Source organism: Xiphophorus maculatus, chromosome 4 (genome assembly GCF_002775205.1).
Source record: "Xiphophorus maculatus strain JP 163 A chromosome 4, X_maculatus-5.0-male, whole genome shotgun sequence".
NCBI lineage: Eukaryota > Metazoa > Chordata > Actinopteri > Cyprinodontiformes > Poeciliidae > Xiphophorus > Xiphophorus maculatus.
In genome coordinates this window covers 27,628,184-27,647,487 of record NC_036446.1, presented here as the reverse complement: position 1 = coordinate 27,647,487, position 19,304 = coordinate 27,628,184, and the positions used below count along the sequence as shown (strand labels likewise).

The 19,304-nt window shown below is 39.9% G+C and overlaps 1 protein-coding gene across 3 annotated transcripts in view; it reads left to right on the top strand.

Annotated features, from left to right (window-relative positions):
- Nucleotides 1–19,304, top strand: part of LOC102230312 (protein unc-13 homolog C) — a 156,258-nt gene that overhangs the window by 46,820 nt on the left and 90,134 nt on the right. For all 3 annotated transcript variants that reach the window (XM_023332688.1, XM_023332689.1, XM_023332687.1), the window contains 5 exons: nt 908–1,077; nt 4,804–4,919; nt 5,904–6,067; nt 14,310–14,466; nt 14,887–14,955. In XM_023332688.1, the coding sequence (XP_023188456.1) occupies nt 908–1,077; nt 4,804–4,919; nt 5,904–6,067; nt 14,310–14,466; nt 14,887–14,955 (676 nt within the window). The remainder of the gene's footprint in view (nt 1–907; nt 1,078–4,803; nt 4,920–5,903; nt 6,068–14,309; nt 14,467–14,886; nt 14,956–19,304) is intronic.

Here is a 19,304-nt window from a genome sequence, read left to right as displayed (position 1 = left end):
AGAAAAAGAATTAGGGACGAGAATTTGACAAGTTTTTTGCAAACACTTTGATGTCCCATTAGCATTTTAACATTTCGTCAGGATGCAACCTTAACTGAAGTGTATTTATTAGATAAATCGGCCCCAATTTTCTTCATTTTGGGAGTTTGTGATTGGCTGATACCAATATGTGAAGTCGATCTGATCTGCATCAGCAAAAGTCTAAAAATCAGCCACTGTCTTCTTTGCTCTGCTGTGAGAGAAGTTTGACTAACAGACCTGGCTCACCAGGTCATGTCTGCATATTTGCATTTATCAATAGTCACCTCACTGTTCTTGCTATGTTTATTGACATTTCAAACATAACCAAAAATCAACCATGGTATCGGCCCAAAATCGGATTACGGCATATCATTCTTTTTTATTGACACTGCAATCGGTGCACCGCTAGAATTTATTTGGACTTTTCAGAGGACATATTGACACAAAGTGGTGCACAAATGTAAAGCAATAAGAACTTTTTATTCATCTATTTTTTTTGGTTTGACTTGGGACCAGATTTTATTTATTTATTTATTTTTTACTTACACACAAAATGGTTTCCATGGCAGAAAACAGGCTCTTCATATGACCAGATCCTACAGTTATTCTGCTGTATCTCTGGAGATATGGTACATTTGGTTTGCAAAGCAGAACTGAGCCCCCCCCCCCCAACCCTCTCCACCCCTTCCCTAATAAACTAAGGGTATTTTAAAAGTCGCATTACTTAAAAAGGTTTCAGTCAGTGTCTGAACCTAAACATGCAATGTAGCTGTTACGGCCTCTCTCCGCTCTGCTGATTACCCCGACCTGAAGAACTTTGACTCTCAGTTTCTGTTGCTGTGATTGTGATTTAGCTAACCTGGTGAAATCGTCTTTTGACCCACAGCGAATGCCACAACGCTACCGACCGAATAAAGGTGCGTGTTTGGGACGAAGATGACGACATCAAGTCACGGGTGAAGCAACACTTCAAGCGCGAGTCAGACGACTTCCTGGGCCAGACCATCATCGAGGTTCGCACGCTCAGCGGAGAGATGGATGTTTGGTACAATCTGGGTACGCCGCCTTTTAATCTGATGGACACACGGCGTTCTGATGAGCCGATTGTTTTTGCGTTGTGTGTCATAGCTGACATTATGATGACATGTTGTTTTTCCATTAAATGAAAAGAGACATACATACATACATCAGGAGACACACTGTCCATTACAATTCCAAATACGGGATTTGAGAAAAAAAAAAGTGAGATGTTTTTTATTTAATAGAAAAAAAAAAACTAACGATACAAACTCAATTTGAAATTTTAAAACAAAGGAAAGTGACTACGTAAATAGAAAATGTGATTTCATAACAGATTAAGTAAAGAATGGCTATTTATGTACAGTGTCATATCCTGAACATTGTGAACATTACTCATTAGTAATGTGTTTTTCTTTCAAGCCAATTTTTGTCATGTAAAGGCACACTTTATTTTTTTTGCAATTTTTTATTTATTTAGATTTTGCTTTACAATTTAATAGAAAACTGTAAAAATTAGAATATTATCAAAAAGTGATTCGGGGAGAAAAGTTAAAATCATATGTAGATTCTAATTTCACAGAATGATTTATTAGAAGCTTTTATTTCTATGCTAAAAATCAATTTCTATAAAATCTCGAATTGCTTGTGACCAACAAAAACACCATTTAATACAAAAATGTATTAAGAAATATATGTATTTTTTTGCATGATGTACATAGTTATGGGGAAAACCTATTGATATGAGGCTTGATAACCAGACTGTCATTGATAGCCTCCATAAATAAGATTGTTTATAGGATGGTGTATGACACAATGGAAAGTTAAGTGGAAGGGAAAGAAAAGTTGAAAATGGTGCACAAGAACAGGGATAACTTGAGCTTTGAGGGGATTGTTGTAGAAAAAAATTATCTGCAAGATTTCAGGGGAAACTTACAAGTAAAAACTTTAAGACCCGTTAACACACGCACACACAAGTGCTTTGAAATCCCTGGTGTTGATGCACTCCCGATGGAGAGACCAAGTTACTTTAGTCCCAGTGAAAAGTTTCTGGTTTAGCGATTATTGCAGGAGCTTCTCCAACACCTCAGCAGAGCCACAGGCTGATGACCTCCATATGTACCACACCTCATCAGAGCAGCAATTCATGCAAAAGATCCGAGTAACAAGTTCATACACTCTGCAGTGCATGCACATCTTGTTCAGTGGGAGAACGTGTCTGTTTACAAAGCCATTATTATTCTGTTTGTCTTATGTAATATTCTAAAGCATAAAGACGGGGAGCAATTTAAATCCGCCTGTGTGGCGAGCGTACGAAATCTGTCTGAATCGAGTCGGTAAAATAAATATGTTTTCCAGTGATATTCGGACGTTGCCGATCGCTGATCAGGTGTTACACGTTGGCCTGTCACAATAGTCAATAAATTAATTGCATAATGAGTTAAAACAAACTCAATAATTTTCATTGGCATGATTTATCGTTCATACTTTTTTTTTCTCTTTTTCTACCAAAATCTGTAGGATAAAAGTTTTCAGCTTGGTGTTTTGGTCTCAACTGGCTCCTTTTTTTGAAGGACAATTTTGTTTACAAAGACTTCAAAATCCATTTTATTTGTTGTCTTATTCATTTATTTGGATATTTAAAATGTCTTCCAGACATAGGATTTAAAGTTTATCCATCTTTGAGAATATGCTCTTGCGTTATTATTACGCTATTACCATTACATTGCTTAAAAATGGTCCCAAAACAACAATATCATCGTTCATCGCAATAACTTCTGGAACAATCTATCGTCCAACAGAGTTTGTTATCGTGACAGGCCTGGTCACACGCCTTTCACGTGACACATGCATGAGGTCAAATACCATCATAATGAATTCTTCCACTTCCATTAAAGTCCTATGACTGGCGGCCGTCTCTCTTTGTTTGCCTCTCCGGCTGAAAGGAAGCAATTTGTGGTAGCAGTGACCCCTGTCAGCCACCGCCGCTGAGCGGCTTTTTAAACGTTCAAGGTGTTTAAACAGGACACTGCTGCCGTCGGCGCCCTCCTCTCTGAGCCTCTTGAGCCCCTCTTCAATCTGGAGATTTTTTATTTTTTGCATTTGAAGCTCTGTTCTCTGTCACTTTGTCGTGATGTTACATTTCACTTTCCTGACTCTTGACTAACTGTCTCCAGAGGAAATTTGGCCCATTAGACAAGGACAAGATCTGAGGGCTGTTTCAAACCCCCGCAGTTGTGAGAACTTTGCGTGTTTAAGGTCTTCGTTTGTGCATGGGTTTGTGTCGTTTGTGTGGGGTTTTTTCTACGCTTCCCGAAACACAAAGTGTTTGTAGATTAAAACTGTGAAGCTGAGTAGAGATGTCTGTTATAGCTATCAGCTTGTAATGACACTGGGTTTTTTGGGGGGCGGGGAGGGGGTTCTAGCATGTTTAAGGACTTTTACATTGTGACATTGAGAGATTTGGATTTTAATATCTTAGTGCTTTATATATCTTGTGTTTTTTTATGTTGGCAAGGACAGTTAAATGTCGCTTCTCTGGCCAGAGACATTTGCTGTCCTGTTTTCTGTATAAAACATGGTTTTTACTGTAGGACTTTAGAGGATTCTTGTCTTGCTCTACCATCTCCAAGTTCACGAAAATGTAAAAAGCCGTGAAAAGACAAACAGCTAAGTGGAAGCGTGTTTCAGAAAATGGTAAAAATGATCTCAGATGGGTGTTGGCTATTTTCCTTTCTCATTTATTTTGTACCCAATGTTCGTTTTTTAGTTTTTTCGGGTTATATTTCTGTTTTGTATCAGGATGTTTTGTATTAACCATTTGTCAAATAGCACCTATGTTGGAAAAAAAAAATCAGAGCCAATTATAATTTTCTACACTCAGTTGTCTCCAATTAAGTTGCACCTTTAGGACCGATTGAGACTTTAGAGACAATCTCATTCAGTAATAATTAAATACTTATTTATTTATTCATTGCTGAGAGTAGCTCTGCTGTTTAGTTAAGTTCTAGAAACATACTGACAAATAAAAAAAATTATTTCTTAATCCACTGAGTCTGTTTCAATAAAACATTTTTTTAATAAATAATATCTACCAGCAGGTCGATTAAATTGGTTTATTGTCTCAAACACAAATCAGAACCAACACGGAGGGCAGTAGAGTGTTACACAAAATATCCAGGATAACAATACAAACACAGCCACAACAGTGGTGCTTGGGTTGCTTCTGTCCCATTGCCGTCACTGTTAGGTTTTTTCCTACGGCGGTTCTGTATTCGCAGATTCGCATATTTGTGAGTTTTTCACTGGAACATAGCTCTAAATTATTAATGAAAGATTTGCCTATTTTTAAATGTTTTGTCATAGAGCAAATGAAAAATATATTTTTTTTAAATCCAGCTTTAGAAGAAGAAATACCCGAGTGCAATGCCACTTGACACGCTATTGGCTGGTGCTTGCAAAGCATTCAGCCATTTTCCTTGAAGCTGATTGGCTGTAGTCTCTCTCTGGTGGACATGGGAAAGACAGATGATAGCTTATCTGATTGCCAAGACTGTTTCCACTTTGCATATTAATGCATATTAAGGTATAGTTGGTGGCGTGCTGCATGGTGTGGTGGTAGAGCGGGCGCCATACATACAGAAACTAGTCGTTAACGTCCTGGGTTCAATTCCCAACCTTGAGACCTTCACCTCATGCCTTGGCAACCTTGTGCGTCTTGAGAGCATTTCGACGAACGTTCCCCGTCTTTCTCATGTGTAACAGATAAGAGGACCGACAAGTCTGCAGTGTCCGGTGCCATCAGACTCAAGATCAGTGTTGAAATGAAAGGGGAGGAGAACGTGGCTCCCCCTCATGGCCAGTACACGTGTTTACATGAGGTAAGTGGCAGAAGTGATTTTGTTTCTGCTAAATTTGAGCTCTTGCTCCGATTCAGTCGTTCTCGAGGCTTAGCTTGGCCTGGGCTGTGATGAGATCCCTGCAAAAACACAAGGTTTTACCAAGTATTTTTTTGTCTAGTTTCTAGTGTAAATATCTTAGTACACCAGACATGTACTGAGGTAAATTTTCAGTAAGATTTAGGAGGTTCTTTTAAATCAGTATTTCTTTAATGTTGTTTTAAAAAGTACTGGTTCCACTGGAAGATATTTTCTCCTTACAATAAGATATTTTCCCCATGTTAAAAGTGAAATGATCTACCAGTGGAACTAGCACTGTTTTTAATTAATATAAAGGAATTATTGACTTAAAACAAGCTAAAATAGCTTACTGAAAAGTTCTTTCCAAGTTAGCTTTGTTCTATTTCATGTTTACTGAGATATTTGGCTAAAAATTAGACAAGAGTAATTTTTCCAAGTAGGCAAGATTTAGCATTTTAGCAGAGATAAAATAACAAATTTAAGCTATAGCTTAAAAATCTACATAATTAAACTGCTTTCTTTAAAATAAATATACCAAAAACAACAACTATTGATATTGCTGCCAAAATAATATTTTACTATTACAGTTTTAACGATATCTGATGCCTGTTTTTATTTTAATATTGATACATAGACATATGCAAAGACATAGAACGCATGCCATCTAATTTACGTAGTTTGTGATTTCTGCCGGAAAATATTTCCAAATGGCAAAACTTATTTTCCTTGTCTTTCTTGTAAATGAGGGAGAACAGCAACCCTCTCTTCAGCCAGCTGACTGGCAGTGCGCATTAACATTTTGGTCGTTTTGAAATCGTGACTGTAAAACCTCGTAACTGGCCCACGCCCAAATGTAGCCTGGCATTGAAAACTCTGTTGCAAAAAAATACATCTTTTAAGTTTCAAATCTCTTTGTTTTGTTGTCGTTGTTTTTTTCCTCAACAGAACCTGTTCCACTACCTGACCGAAGTGAAGAGCGGCGGCGTGGTGAAGATCCCGCAGGTGAAAGGGGACGACGCGTGGAAGGTCTACTTTGACGACGTGTCTCAGGAGATAGTGGACGAATTTGCCATGAGATACGGGGTGGAGTCCATCTATCAGGCTATGACGTTAGTACCTCCCCGATCTATGGCCTTTTACCTCATCAATCTGTCATTGTCTCATCGGGCAGAGTGGGAGGAGAGCTGAAGGAACAGAGGAGTTGTAAAGATGTCTCCTCAGCAGAATCGGAGCAGGGGAAGACAATCGAGCTCCTTCGTCCGTTTGATTGATTAGTTGTTGGTTAGTGGGGGGGGACTTCAAACCCGCCCCTGGTCGCATTGATCATGGGAACCCGTTAACGGCCTCGTTTCCCCCTCTAGCTGTCTCTCTGATCAAGTGTTGCCTTGGCTTTCCATAAATGTCGATTTACTTCCATTCCCACACACAAACACAAAGAGACATGAAAAACTCTATTTTAAGAAATAAATTATAGCTAACTATTGATTGCTGACATGGAACGATTTCGTTGAAGTCATGAGTTGATGCTGCAGGAGTAACCGTCATACATGTACCTCAATTTCTAGTGATTCGTTTTTACTTCCTCTTTTTTTTTTGTTTGGGACTTGAATCACACTTTGAAAAGTTTGCCTCTGCGGCCTGTAATGTATCTTGACCATTTACTCGTTTGTGCCATTAAGTGGCTGATAAAATTTGTTAATTTAGAAGCAATCCTCTATTTTCCGACCACTGATCAGAACAGCACTGGAAGCATTTGGCCGTTTCCCTGGAGCTTTCGCTGCTCATTCAGCTGCGTCACTGTGGCTGCACATGTTTTTTTTCCCATTATTTGAATGTTTAAAGGATGATTTAGGTCCTTCAAATTATGACTATCAGTTCGCATCAATATCCTCCATTGTGATGATTTGTTGTCTTTTTAAAAGCTCCGGTTTTTTCTCTTAGTTTTGTTGATTCTTATAGTAGAAGTATTATATTTTTAGTTTACATCAAATTAGCATATTTAGTCAGAGCACTTGTATTCGAACCTCCTGAAAGTTTCAATAACTGAAGTGGAAGAGGTTAATTTACTTAATTTAGCTTTTAATCTATTAAAATACGACTTTAAATTGTTATTACAAGTCTTGTTACGTATGTGAGTCAAATTTTTCTGCACAAAGTTTTTGTAACTATAACAGCTAAGCTGTAGAGACCTGCGAGTTCAAGGCGCTGGTTTTAGCTAACTACTAGCATGATTGTTTTCAAGCCAAAAATAAATTAATCTATAATGAAAACAGTTAACAAAAACACAGCATGAATGGTTTGATTTAAATAGTTTAAAGTCACAGTGCATCCAGTTTCAGGAGTATAATACTTTAGTAGATTTGTATGGAAAGCTAATCTTGTGACAGATTTCTTTTTTCACATAGCCTATCACCTCCCTGTTACTTCAGTCACAAACTTCAGATTGAAATATATAGCTAAAGGTTTGAAAGTCCACATCATGGAGCAAACTAATGCCAGCAGTACATTTCTTAAAAATAACATCTACAAGGAAGAAGCAACAAAATTACGAATTTAAGACGAAAATGTGACGTAAGCCCTTCTATTGAAAGTGTAAATGCCACTACCTCTCCTTTTAAGGCCTACAATTATGATCATTTGTTTCTTTAATTGCATTTTAGGACTTTGTAGAAATCCTGTTCAGCATAGTGTTCACTCCTTAGAGCAGGGATAGACATTTTGAACACTGCTAGCATCCTTTGTTTTTCTAGTTTTCTCCTGGTAAATATAGTTTGGTAGGCAGTACTAGCCACTAACTTTGCAATCAGTAATCATGAAACTTCTTGCTCTTCTTTTGGACTGCCACCAGAATTCATGTAAAAAAAAAAAAAAAAAAAAAGAATTAGAGCTAAAATAAAACAAATGAACAATGCACTTTACTATCCTAAAGTCTTTAAAATGTTGGAAACATGGGACACTTTTCTCACCTCAGGGTGACTAAAGACGTTGCATTAGCAGGTCTTTTAAAGCCTTGTGTACTTAACCATGTTTCAGAGTTTTATTACCCATTTCCCATTAGGCCCTGAGCATATTTGATTCTCCTCACAGCAGCTTCTTTATCAATCGGCCTGCTTTCCCTGTAGGGCCATCATGTCATTGGCTTTCCTGTTAGCTCTGCAAAGCTGCTTTTAACAATCTCTAATCCGTCTCAATAAAAAATAAAAAAAAAGGAAGAAAAAACATCTCTCATTAATATCCACAAGAAATGAGCGCATTTGCTGCAACATTACAAATAATAGTAATCCGATATCACTAAGCAGAATAATCACTGTTTTGGTAGAATTTCTGTGTAATTTCCCACAAGAAGAGTGGAAAGGTTTGCAAAAGTAATGTAAAAATGTTCTTAAACTCTTAAATGAATGTGTCTAAAGCAGGGGTGTCAAACTCCAGTCCTCGAGGGTCGCAGTCCTGCAGGTTTTAGATGTGCCACAGTTACAAAACACTGGAATGAAATGGCCTAATGACCTCCTCCTGGTGTAGATCAGTTCTCCAGAGCCTTAATGACCTAATTATTCTGTTCCTGTGTGGTGCAGCAGAGGCACATCTAAAGGTTGCAGGACTGTGGCCCTTGAGGACTGGAGTTTGAGACCCCTGGTCTAAAGGTTACCAAAGTGATCCAAATTCCACATATAATAATGTATAACAGATTTTTGTTCCAAACTTCCTAACTTAAGTACATTCTAACCGCGTATAGAAAAAAAAGTAATCTGATAGGACTTTTGATTCACAAAATTAAAAAGTAAGTCGGTAAGCTTTATTTACATAGCACCTTTTACAGGTCAGAAACCACAAAGTGCTTTACAAAATACAAGACAGAATGTAAGAAAAGGAGAGATAAAATATCGTACATAAAACAAAAATAACACTAATTAAAAAGCAGTCTAGAGAAATGTGCTTTTTAAAAGTTAAAATTCAACATAAATAGCCACGGCAACCAGAGGCATCCCGTGTCTGTCAGTCTATGCATCAGGATTCAACAGAACAGTATCTACAAACGAGCAGCATCTACATCCCCGCTAATGATTCATCTCAAGAATCCTCCGGTCTTAATCTGATAGAAAACTCATACGGTGTCATCAAACATGAAAGGCAAAACCAAGAAACGCAGAGAACATGAAGAACCTGGTGATACCCGTTCACAGCTGGCAGAACTTGGTCGACTCCGTTCGACGCAGTTCACAAAAATACTGCCTATACGGCTAAATATTAGCTTCATAAGTCACAGAAAATGTCCATCTTGAAGCATTTTAATGTTTTTTTTTTTACAGTAAATACTTCACTATGTTAATGAAACACATTTTTTTCCAACATCCTTATTACTTTCTGTCGCTTGGAAACAGATTTGCACATTTTTTCCCCTTGTATTATGATATAGAACAGGATGCTTAGTGTTCCCAGGACATTTGTGTGTATAGAAATTGAAGCCGATATAATAATTGAGGCTTTAATCACGTTTTTAAAAGCTGCTGCTACGCTTTTCAACACAAACATACATCATCTCCTTTGCTGCTTCGGTAGGGTGTGCAGTTTTAGTTTTTTTTTTGAGGAGGAGTTGTTGTTTCGGGTGTGGCGTTCGACGCGTGCTGGACCGCATTGATTGTCTTAAGTCCAGAGAAGCGAGGGGGCTGGCTGGGGTGGGGGCTTGTTACCGGCTCCATCAGGTGGAGTTAATGCTCCGGGCCAGAAACTTGTTCAGAATCGCTGTTTCTCTCCGGAGCGTTTGTTACGCTTCATCGGGAATGTGTGAATCTCCTCACAGTTACAATTTTTGCTCTCATCAAAAAGCCTCGACTCCCAGTCACTCCTAACATGACTGCCGCATAAATCAGAGCAGCTGTGAGTAGTCACTCTCTCCCTCCCCCCCACACACACACCCACTCATAAGAACTGCAAACGCGCACTCCTTCATTATCCCTCATCTCTCCCCACCAGCTGCCCTCACCTCCTAACCCTCACTCCTCATTTCATAATATCTTTTTCTCATTTCTCTCCCTCTCACCCCCTGCTGTCGGAAACCCTAATATCCCGCAAGAAGGCGCTCTCATTGGCCGCTGAAGACCGTAGCAGGGAAGCCACCGGGTTACACAATGCGACCCGTCTCGAAAATTGGCTCAGGAAATCCAGCTCTGAAAGCATCATGGGAATTCGGCGGATGCCGTCATCACTCTCCCCGCATCGCTCTCTTAGCTCGCCTTACTCCAAGTGCTGCTGGGTAATTTGGAGGCTGAAAGCAGAGTAATTAAATAGGCCTTCCAATGAGAACATATTTGTGTTTGTGTGCGTGGGTGTGAGTGCCTGGACTGCACTCAGAGAAGGGAAGGGAATCTATAATCGTTACCCCACATAACTCTGTGCATTCATGAGGCAATGACTCACTGTGTGCGAGATATTCTTGGTTTTGAAACCTGTTTTGATTTTCCCGTTCGGCACCCGGCTTCGCAGCACCGCTTTAAAATATTTATAGAGAAACATGCTACAACCGTCATCGGGGTTTGTGTAAAAAAGATTCTCTTTCGTGAGATGAGTAAACGCGAGCCTCAAAATAAACTTTGCTCAGCCTTCAGTTTTCTGCGTTCAGTGTCTCAAGCGTTCAGGTGTTTGGTTGCTGCGGGTCATGCCGGAGGCTCATAAGACGCCTCGGATGTGTGTTGTTTACTTAAACAATAAAGAAACTATTATCTCTGCGTTTTCTTGGTGCAGGGTGTAATCTGTAATAATTAGACCGGATTTCCTCTGAATGCAAAAGAAAGAATCTGTCAGGATTCATGACGGGGCTCGTAAAGCAGCACGATGGTTTGGAGTTGTTCAAAGGAATCTGCGCTCTTCACTCATTAAAGTACTCTATCTCTTAAAGCAAGAAATGTGCCAGGTCGGAGTTTTTGCACGGTTCTCAGTACTAATCGTAAACATCGGCGTATGCGCGCCTTTGAAAATGTAGACTGTTACCGTAACTTTGAGATTTTCAAAATGCTGAAAACTATCCAAACCATCATGTTTCATGAAAGAAAGAGGTTGGAAACCTCAGATGGATGAAGCAGAAAGACTTTGCCAAGGCACATCCAGCCTTCCTGTTATCTCCTGAACCCGCTTAGTTTTTGTTAGAGGGTGGGGAGAGGCTTCTGCCATGAACCCCAAAAGACAAGACCCACTCTGAGATGCCTCTGGTTTAATTTTACATAATTAATTTTACAATCAAGCCGACGATGTGCATGTTCATGTCAACTTTCAAAAATCAGGCTAGCACAGTCATATTTCATAGTTGAGTGTACCGATTGCAGACATTTCTTCAGATTCCTTCATTTCCCACAACCCAAGTGGATACTCGTAAGCTTGATGAGCAAGTTGGGTGCATAGCCCCATTTGTTTTCTCCACCTGCAGCCGCCGTACGCCTGTTAGCGCAGCACAAAGTTGCAGTCTGGCTGAGGCACATCCTCGCGACTGGCTCAACCTTATCATCGTCTTGGTGTCGCACACAACACAGTTTGATGTCGACACCATTTCCCGCTGAGCTGTTTATTGTTGGAACACCGAGTACGCAGTCGTAAAACTTTACCTTTGGCCAGACATTAAGTCTGCATTGAGTACACGCAGACCTCTGCGGAGTGAAGTACTCCAGAGTGTCTGGGTGGCCTTAAGAGTGGCCGATATATAAAGAGTTGCACATAGTTTGTGCGTTGGACACCTCACTTTCTAAAAGTTTTTTTTTTCTGTTTAGCTCCTATTCTCAAACATCACCGCTACTGAGAAAAAACTCCATAGGTTGTGTCTAGTGATGTGCCTGTATGATATCGGAGTGGCAAGAAATGATTTTTGTCCAATGTGCTTAGTGCAGAGGTGTTTTCTGTGTGTTTTCACCTCAAATCTGTCTGTAACCAATACGTCACGCTGACAAGCTTCAACGCCAGTTCACTCCTACTCAATCCAGCTGACATGGGGCTTTGACTTCCTCGCTTAACAAGTCAGAAGCCTGTCGATAGAAAGTTAACTTCGAACATGCTTCCCACCTTTGCCCTTTCACCCAACGCACACAAATACCAAAACGTAGCGGTCTAAACTACCTGCCATTCTGTCTTCCAAGTAAATGCAGCTTCCTTTTAAATAGCTTCTCCATTAACGTGGGTTTGCTTTGAAGAGCCAGAGAGCGTCGACGTTAGCGCATCCCGTTAACTCTAGCAGGTACACCAGTCCTGGCTGGTCAGGATGAAAATGTCCCACTCATCTCATTGAATATCTCTTGCTAGAAGCCACACATTTTAGCTTCAGGAATCCAGAAATCTCTGACGGCTTTACTTTGAGAAACCTAGCAGCGACGATTGGTTTAAACGTGCTAATAACAGCTTTTGGCGTTGCTCTAATAATTAAAAAGACGCTTTAGTCCACTTGCACAAAAACAGCCTCGAATCCTCCCCACCACCCCAAAAAACAAAATAAAAACAGTGTAGAAGGTGTTGACTTCCAGAGAAAACCTGAAATCCCTCCCTTAGACAGCTGAACTCTCTTCACACCTTGACATCCTACTCTGACAGCTCACACATGAGCTTGTTGGGCTAATGACCCCACAAGAGGTTTAATGCTCAGGGTTCCCTCTTACTATCAGTTAAAATAATTTTTAAAAAGCCTCTTGAATGAAATAAAAAGATTTGTCTTCAGCGAACTCGAGTGTGTCCGGTTTGCTTTGTTTAGCTCTCAGGATGACTGATTATCTGCACAGCGATACAATTCTTCCCCGTACAGTGGGAGGTCTGAATGTCTCCGAGTTAAAAAGCAGCAGACACGGAAGAAAGATTAAGCTTGAAGGATAAAACCTCTTTCAAGATGCATCACTGTGTGAATGTCGAAATTAATACAAAGAAAAGGAAACTATGTTGTTGTTGTTTTTAGCCTTCGGCCCCGTTGATGTTTTGGTTCATGCATTATTCCATACACCTCAACAGCCCCCTCATGTTGTTATCAGTATTTGACAACAGCTTTGATTAATGCTATGATTTTTGGCCACTGAAGAGACTTTTCTGGACTACTAGCATTCCACCTCTTCTGGCAAAGGTAATTGTTCAGAACATTAAAATGAATCCTGTGACAGACAGCAGTCTGGAGGTGAAAATTCAGCGCTCCAGGACTATTAAGCAATGCGTCTTGTTGTTTCTCTGCCTTGAACATTTTCAAGCATTATGAGGCTGTGACATTATATTTTAGAAATAATAATAATATTAATAATAATAATAATAATAGCAAAAAACTTCCACAGATATTTAAAGGTATATGATGGTTTTTAAAATTATTGTACATTATTGATGCATATGGCATCTAATCAATGCTTTTGAGAACTTATTATTATTGCTGCAAGTACTCTGAGGAAGATTGGAGTTAGGTCTGGACTTTGACTGGGCCAAAGTCCATATTCTAGAACATGAATATGTTTTGATTTGAGCCATTGTATTGTAGCTCTGCCAGTATCTTTAGACTGAATCATCTTTCCAACCAGCTTTGCTGTTCATTCTCCCACAGACCGAGTCTGCCACCATCATGTGTTCTCTGATTAATGTTCTACTTTCTTGGCCTGTGAGGTTAAGCACAAAGTCCTTTACATTAGATGCCATTACAAACACTTTGTCGACATCCTGCTGATGTCGAAAAACTCTAAATAAGAAATGAAATTAAAATCAGACGCCAATAAGCTCTTTTACGTGACAGTTCAGTAGAAATCATGGCAGTGACTAATGTAAACAGTTGCCTGAAATATGATTTTACTTCAGCCATGACACCGGTGCTCATCAAAGAAGATGCTGGCATCTTTTTCGGCCATCGGAGCGGCTGCGTATGTGGCGTTTTGGGGAAACTGCACTCGGCAGTTTTACAGAAAAGCGATGGTATACCGCTCTGCTGTATTTACACTACTGTCATTAAACGACTCGCGAGAGGACTCTATTTACCAGTCACTTAATTTGTACAGGCGGTTAGCGGCAATGTCATTTCATTAGGCGATAGAATCAGCGAGAGTGATTTAACAGCGTCCGATAATTTTCCGAATTGAAAACCTCGCGTCCCCCTCCGTACCTGCCAGTATGACTCAATGTCCATCATGTTCAACGCCGATGGTATTCATTGACGTTTGCGTCTGTAGTTTGTCAAAAAGGTGAAAAGGGTTCATGGCATGAGAATTACTTTTTCAAGGCGCTTTGGGTGCGTCTCTCAGTGCAGTATTTCTTCATGTGGTCCTCGTCTGTTTCTTAGCAGCGAAAGGATAAAAGCGTTTCTCTTCGACTCTCTGAGACACTTACAGTAAGCTGATAGCTGTTTGTTCTCCTCTGCAGGCATTTCTCCTGTCTGTCTGCCAAATACATGTGTCCCGGCGTGCCCGCCGTGATGAGCAGCCTGCTCGCCAACATCAACGCCTACTTCGCTCACACGACCACCACCACCACCACCACCGCCTCCGCGTCTGACCGCTTCGCCGCCTCCAACTTTGGGGTGAGTGTTTGTTTTGTTTTTTTTCCTGCCTCTGGATTCTCAGTTGTCTTTTTTGTTTTTTTTTTAACAAGCTTGTTAAACTTCCTGGCCTTTTCCTGACACCTTTGTATTCCTGTGCTAGTTTACGTTTAACATTCCAAAAGGAATTTATACTCCTTAAAATCAAAACTACTTGGCATGCCTCCCAAAGTCATTCATTCAAACTTTTTAATAAGCTAATGTTGCAAGACCCCAAATAATATTTTCGGGCTCCGAGCCGAGTCTGGCAGCATCGCTAAACAACTGCATTTTACTCCAAGAAGTAAGAATGAATCACTGCAGACAGGCAATACCACAGTCCAGGCGGTGTTATAAATTTATTTATTTTTTTGGCATGGCGCTTTGGGTGGAAGCTGAATTATTGAATTCTGATCCTAACAGAGGGAAAAATTCGTCAAATTGCTGGACCAGCTGCATAACTCTCTGAGGATCGACCTTTCGAAATACCGGGTATGTAAGAATTTTTTTCTTTAAAAAAAAAATTATAATTTGGTGTTTACATGTGTGTGTGTGTGCGATGAGATTTTATTAAAAAAAATTATCGAAAAATTATTTGTGTCGTTTTTGATATTTTCAACATTTAAACCTTGAAAAATGACAAGCGACTGCTGTGTATTTCTGTTATATCCGACCGCTCGTTCAACGCAGTGCTTTGAGAACGTATTCATGTCCATTTATGTTCTTTTTCCCCCCACATCTTGTCTTAAAACTGCGCTGTGTTTGTATGTATTCACCCTCCTGCGTTGTTACTGCGTGGAACCGCTGCAGTTACAGCAGCAAGTCTCGGTCTGTGTCAGAGTTGCACAGGTAAAAACTGAGATTTTTGCCTTTTATGCAAAATTGCTCCAAATCAGAGTAGATAGGGAAGATTTGCGAACATCAATTTTAACATTACTATTCTCTATTGGATTTTATAGACTTTCTCTGGTTGTTGATTGGTTTTGTTCTGCTGGAGGGTGAACTTCACCCACAGCATCTTTTGATATTCAGCACCGTCCATCTCACCAGCTTCCTCATCCCCACAGCACAACACTGCCACCACCGTGTTGTCCTCTGGCGATGATGCAGAGTAATTTGCAGGTTTAGTTTTCCTCCATGCGTCGTCTGTTGCCAAAATGTATCCAGATCACCATCCTATACCTACCTTTTTTTTTTCTTTTTGAATAAAATGCATTAAAAAACGGCTGGTTGCTATTCAATAAATATAACTCATAATTAAAACCCCATCTGATATACAATCCAACACAACCCGTTTAAAGTCATTCGTAACAAACTCAACTTTGCCATAGATGCCACTCTTTCACATCCGCTCATGTTTAAAATAATAATAGAAAATGCAATAAAACAGTAAAATCTACTCATGCCCCACTCTTCAGGTTGTTTCTTTTCAAAAGAAAATAAAACTATGTGCCGTTTTATATCCACACCGCTATTAGACGTAACCTTTAAAAGGATCTATTGCGTTAAAGCTCGATAAAATAGAATAAAATATGCGGCTACGATGGGACTAAATGTAAAAACGCCCAAGAGGTGTAAGTGCTGAATGTGCTGCATTTGGGGGGTTTTTTTAGCCGCTTGGAAAAGTGGACTCTGTATGCTTACATTACAAGTTTTTTTGTTTTTTTGTGCTAAAATATGACGTGTAAGACAGCAGCACACGTCGGTAGTGCCAGTGCATGGTGTATTTACATGTATTTGAGTATGTAAATTTGATAGGTATTGTATTTACACTTAGAAACATGAAAGTCTTCATTATTATGTTTGTTGGTGATATGTCTGTCTGAAATAAATGATCATCATCCTCATCATGATTGTTGCCAGTTATGGCTCGTCTACAGAAGCAGTAGGTGTGATAAACGCCGAGGATAAAGGTTGTTGTTTCATACTAAAAATTCGAATTGAGACGGATTGCTCCGCAAATGCCTCCGCAGACCCGCCGGACGCCGACGCCGTTGAGCAAACGACATCCGCTGATGTGTATTTTGGAATATTTATGTCGCTGCAACGCTGGTAAAAAAGAAAAAAGGAGATTTTGCAACTACAGCATGGTGGTGAGAGGCAGTCATGTTTCCCTCCCAGCTATAGGGGCTCTTATGTTTGTGGTTGAGCTGCAGTGTCATCATTAATTGCTAGTTACTCACCACACACACCGTGCAGGAGCCGTAAACAGGAGCTGATGCACACGCTGCTACAGCTGCTGCTGCGAAGTTGGAAACTTTAACGTCCTGCAGCGGTGAAGCAGCTCTTCCAGTGGGAATCGCCCGCCGGTGATTATCTCAAGAATATTCACCGGAGCAACATATCACAAAGCAGCTCGCTGTGTGTGTGCGCGCACGTGTGTGTTACCGGATACCAGTGCAATAACAAATCTTTATGGGAGATAACAACTTGTATTGAATGGGTTATCTGAAAACAGGGGTGTATTGATCCACGACTGCAAAATTATTCATTTGAAAGTCTGTGATGGCATTTTCGAAGCCATACGTGCTGCGTTGTAAGGAAACGCGTGTAACCTCACGCTCACACTGACTGGGAGAAATATTGTCACTTTATAAAGTGTCGTAAAATGCCGTCGCCCAGCGGGGTCACTCTCACTTGTTAGCCCATATATGGGATGACACCGGTTCATTTGTCATGGCCATTAGTTCAGTGATTGCTGCTGAGTGATAAGCCTCGGGGAGCACCTCTCTGCGCTTAATTATGGCGCTTTATATAGGATTTTCTGGTTGACTTGTTACAAAAATGGCATGAATGTGTTTGATTTAGCCTGCTGTCACCTTCATGTATTAATATGATGAATTCTCAGGCTGCACGGTGTGGCGCTGTCGCCGCCCCTCACATGACATGTAGCCTTTATTTTCTATCATCTTGTTCAACGACGGATAAGATCCATCGGCTGAGGTTAAACGGTGGCAGGTTGGCGCCGGGATGTTTTCTGCAAACAGGATTCCAGAGCAGCCGAGTCTTTATGATGAAAAAGAGGAAGTCCATAGTTTTGTGCGAGACTAACTTTGAAAGTTTTACTTAAAGAGAGTGAAACGGAGAGAGAATCTGAGGATTGTTTTAAATTCTCTTTTATTTTTACACTTGTGGAAAAATAAAATTCACGTAACCAAGAAAGTTTTTTGCTGCCGAGACTCGACGCTGCAAACTACTGTTGAATACGTGCATTTTATTTTTTTTCATTTCTAGAATAAGTCACTTCATTTTTAACAGCAAGATTGGACATTTATTATATCCGAGTCCATAAATTATGAACAAAGGCTTTCTTGATACAGAATGAATTATAGATTTATTGTGCCACCTCCAGAATGGGATTATTAACAGAAAATTGAAGCTCCTATTATGTGGACTTTGCTGATGTATAATTTGTCCATAAGTTTTATCCTCCTGTTAGACATTAGGTAACACTGGAGTTAAGCAACAATCAGACTAATTATGGTTATGAATCCAACCGCAAAAAAAAAAAAAACTTTTCAGTTTTGCACTTCATTAACAACATTATGAGACGTTGCATTTCTGGCTGATGTTTTCTTTAAAATGCTGATCAGAAGTAAAGTAAGAAAAATACTGTAGATATCAAATCAATTAATTCATCAAATCAATCGCTGATTGGTTTTTCACTACATAAACATCTGGGCTTAAAGAGACAGTGATCATTTTGTAGATACACATCTGATTTCAGCAACTTTAATGATAAATCTCTCACATATTGTTTCTCTTATTATTGTGAGATTTAGCAAGTCGAAATAACTTTGGTAATTCTTCCTAGCCGAATACAAGTTTGGACTGACTTAACTCAAACAGTGAGAAGGAAAAAGGGTGCATCTGTCTCTTTATTCAAGAGACAGAGTAATAGAAAGAGATTAATCACACTCTAGCGCTGTGATTAATCACAATTAATCACTATGCCTAACTTTGTTGGCTTGAAATGTGAAAGAAATGCTCATTTTCAAAATGCTTAAAGCCTAACATCTTAGTTTCCCAAACTTTCACCCTCAGGAAGGTTTAAAGAAGCAATTTTGCTACAAACTTAATTTAGAAACGTTGAGCTTCACCGGAAGAATATTTCATCATCGTAATAAGTAGGCTACGTACTACCTCGATTTCATCAGTCTGACTCTCCTCTCTCATCCTTTCACACACGTTTGCAACTCTGCATTGTTGACCGCAGGACAACACCGTGTAATGTGCTTCTGTGAACTAGCTAACCCTACTGTTAGCTAGTCTCTCTAGCTAGCTAATCCTAGTCTCTCTAGCTAGCTAATCCTAGTCTCTGTAGCTAGCTAACCTTAGGGTTGGCTAGAGGGGTTTTTAAGTCAAAATAGGTAAACGGTAACACGTTACCATTGACAGCCCTTTCTGCTCATGGAAATTAATGTAAAGAATTGTTGTAAAGAACTTAATTTTCCAGAGTAATCCCTAAAGAGTTAATCCTGTTAGACAGTCATACCCATCCTGTATTCCTCTTTCTGCTCACACACCCTTCTATATATACACACACCGTCTGAATTCATCTCCTGCTCATTCATTTGTTGCTCTGAAGAGCAGATATTACAGTATGCGGGCACAATCCTGCACACGCTGTGTGCACAGCGTTGTGTATGTTTCCCCGCTGACAGCGTGACAGTAAGCTGTAGCTGAAGGATGACCCAGTCACCTTTAACATGGCACATAAAGCAACACGTTGTCGACTCGGGGGGTTCGGGCAGCGCTTTTGTTCCTCTGTTCTGAGCAACAGTGTGAAGTCCCCAGTGATTGCAGAGCAGCAGGTACGACTGACGAAAGACGTTTTTTTC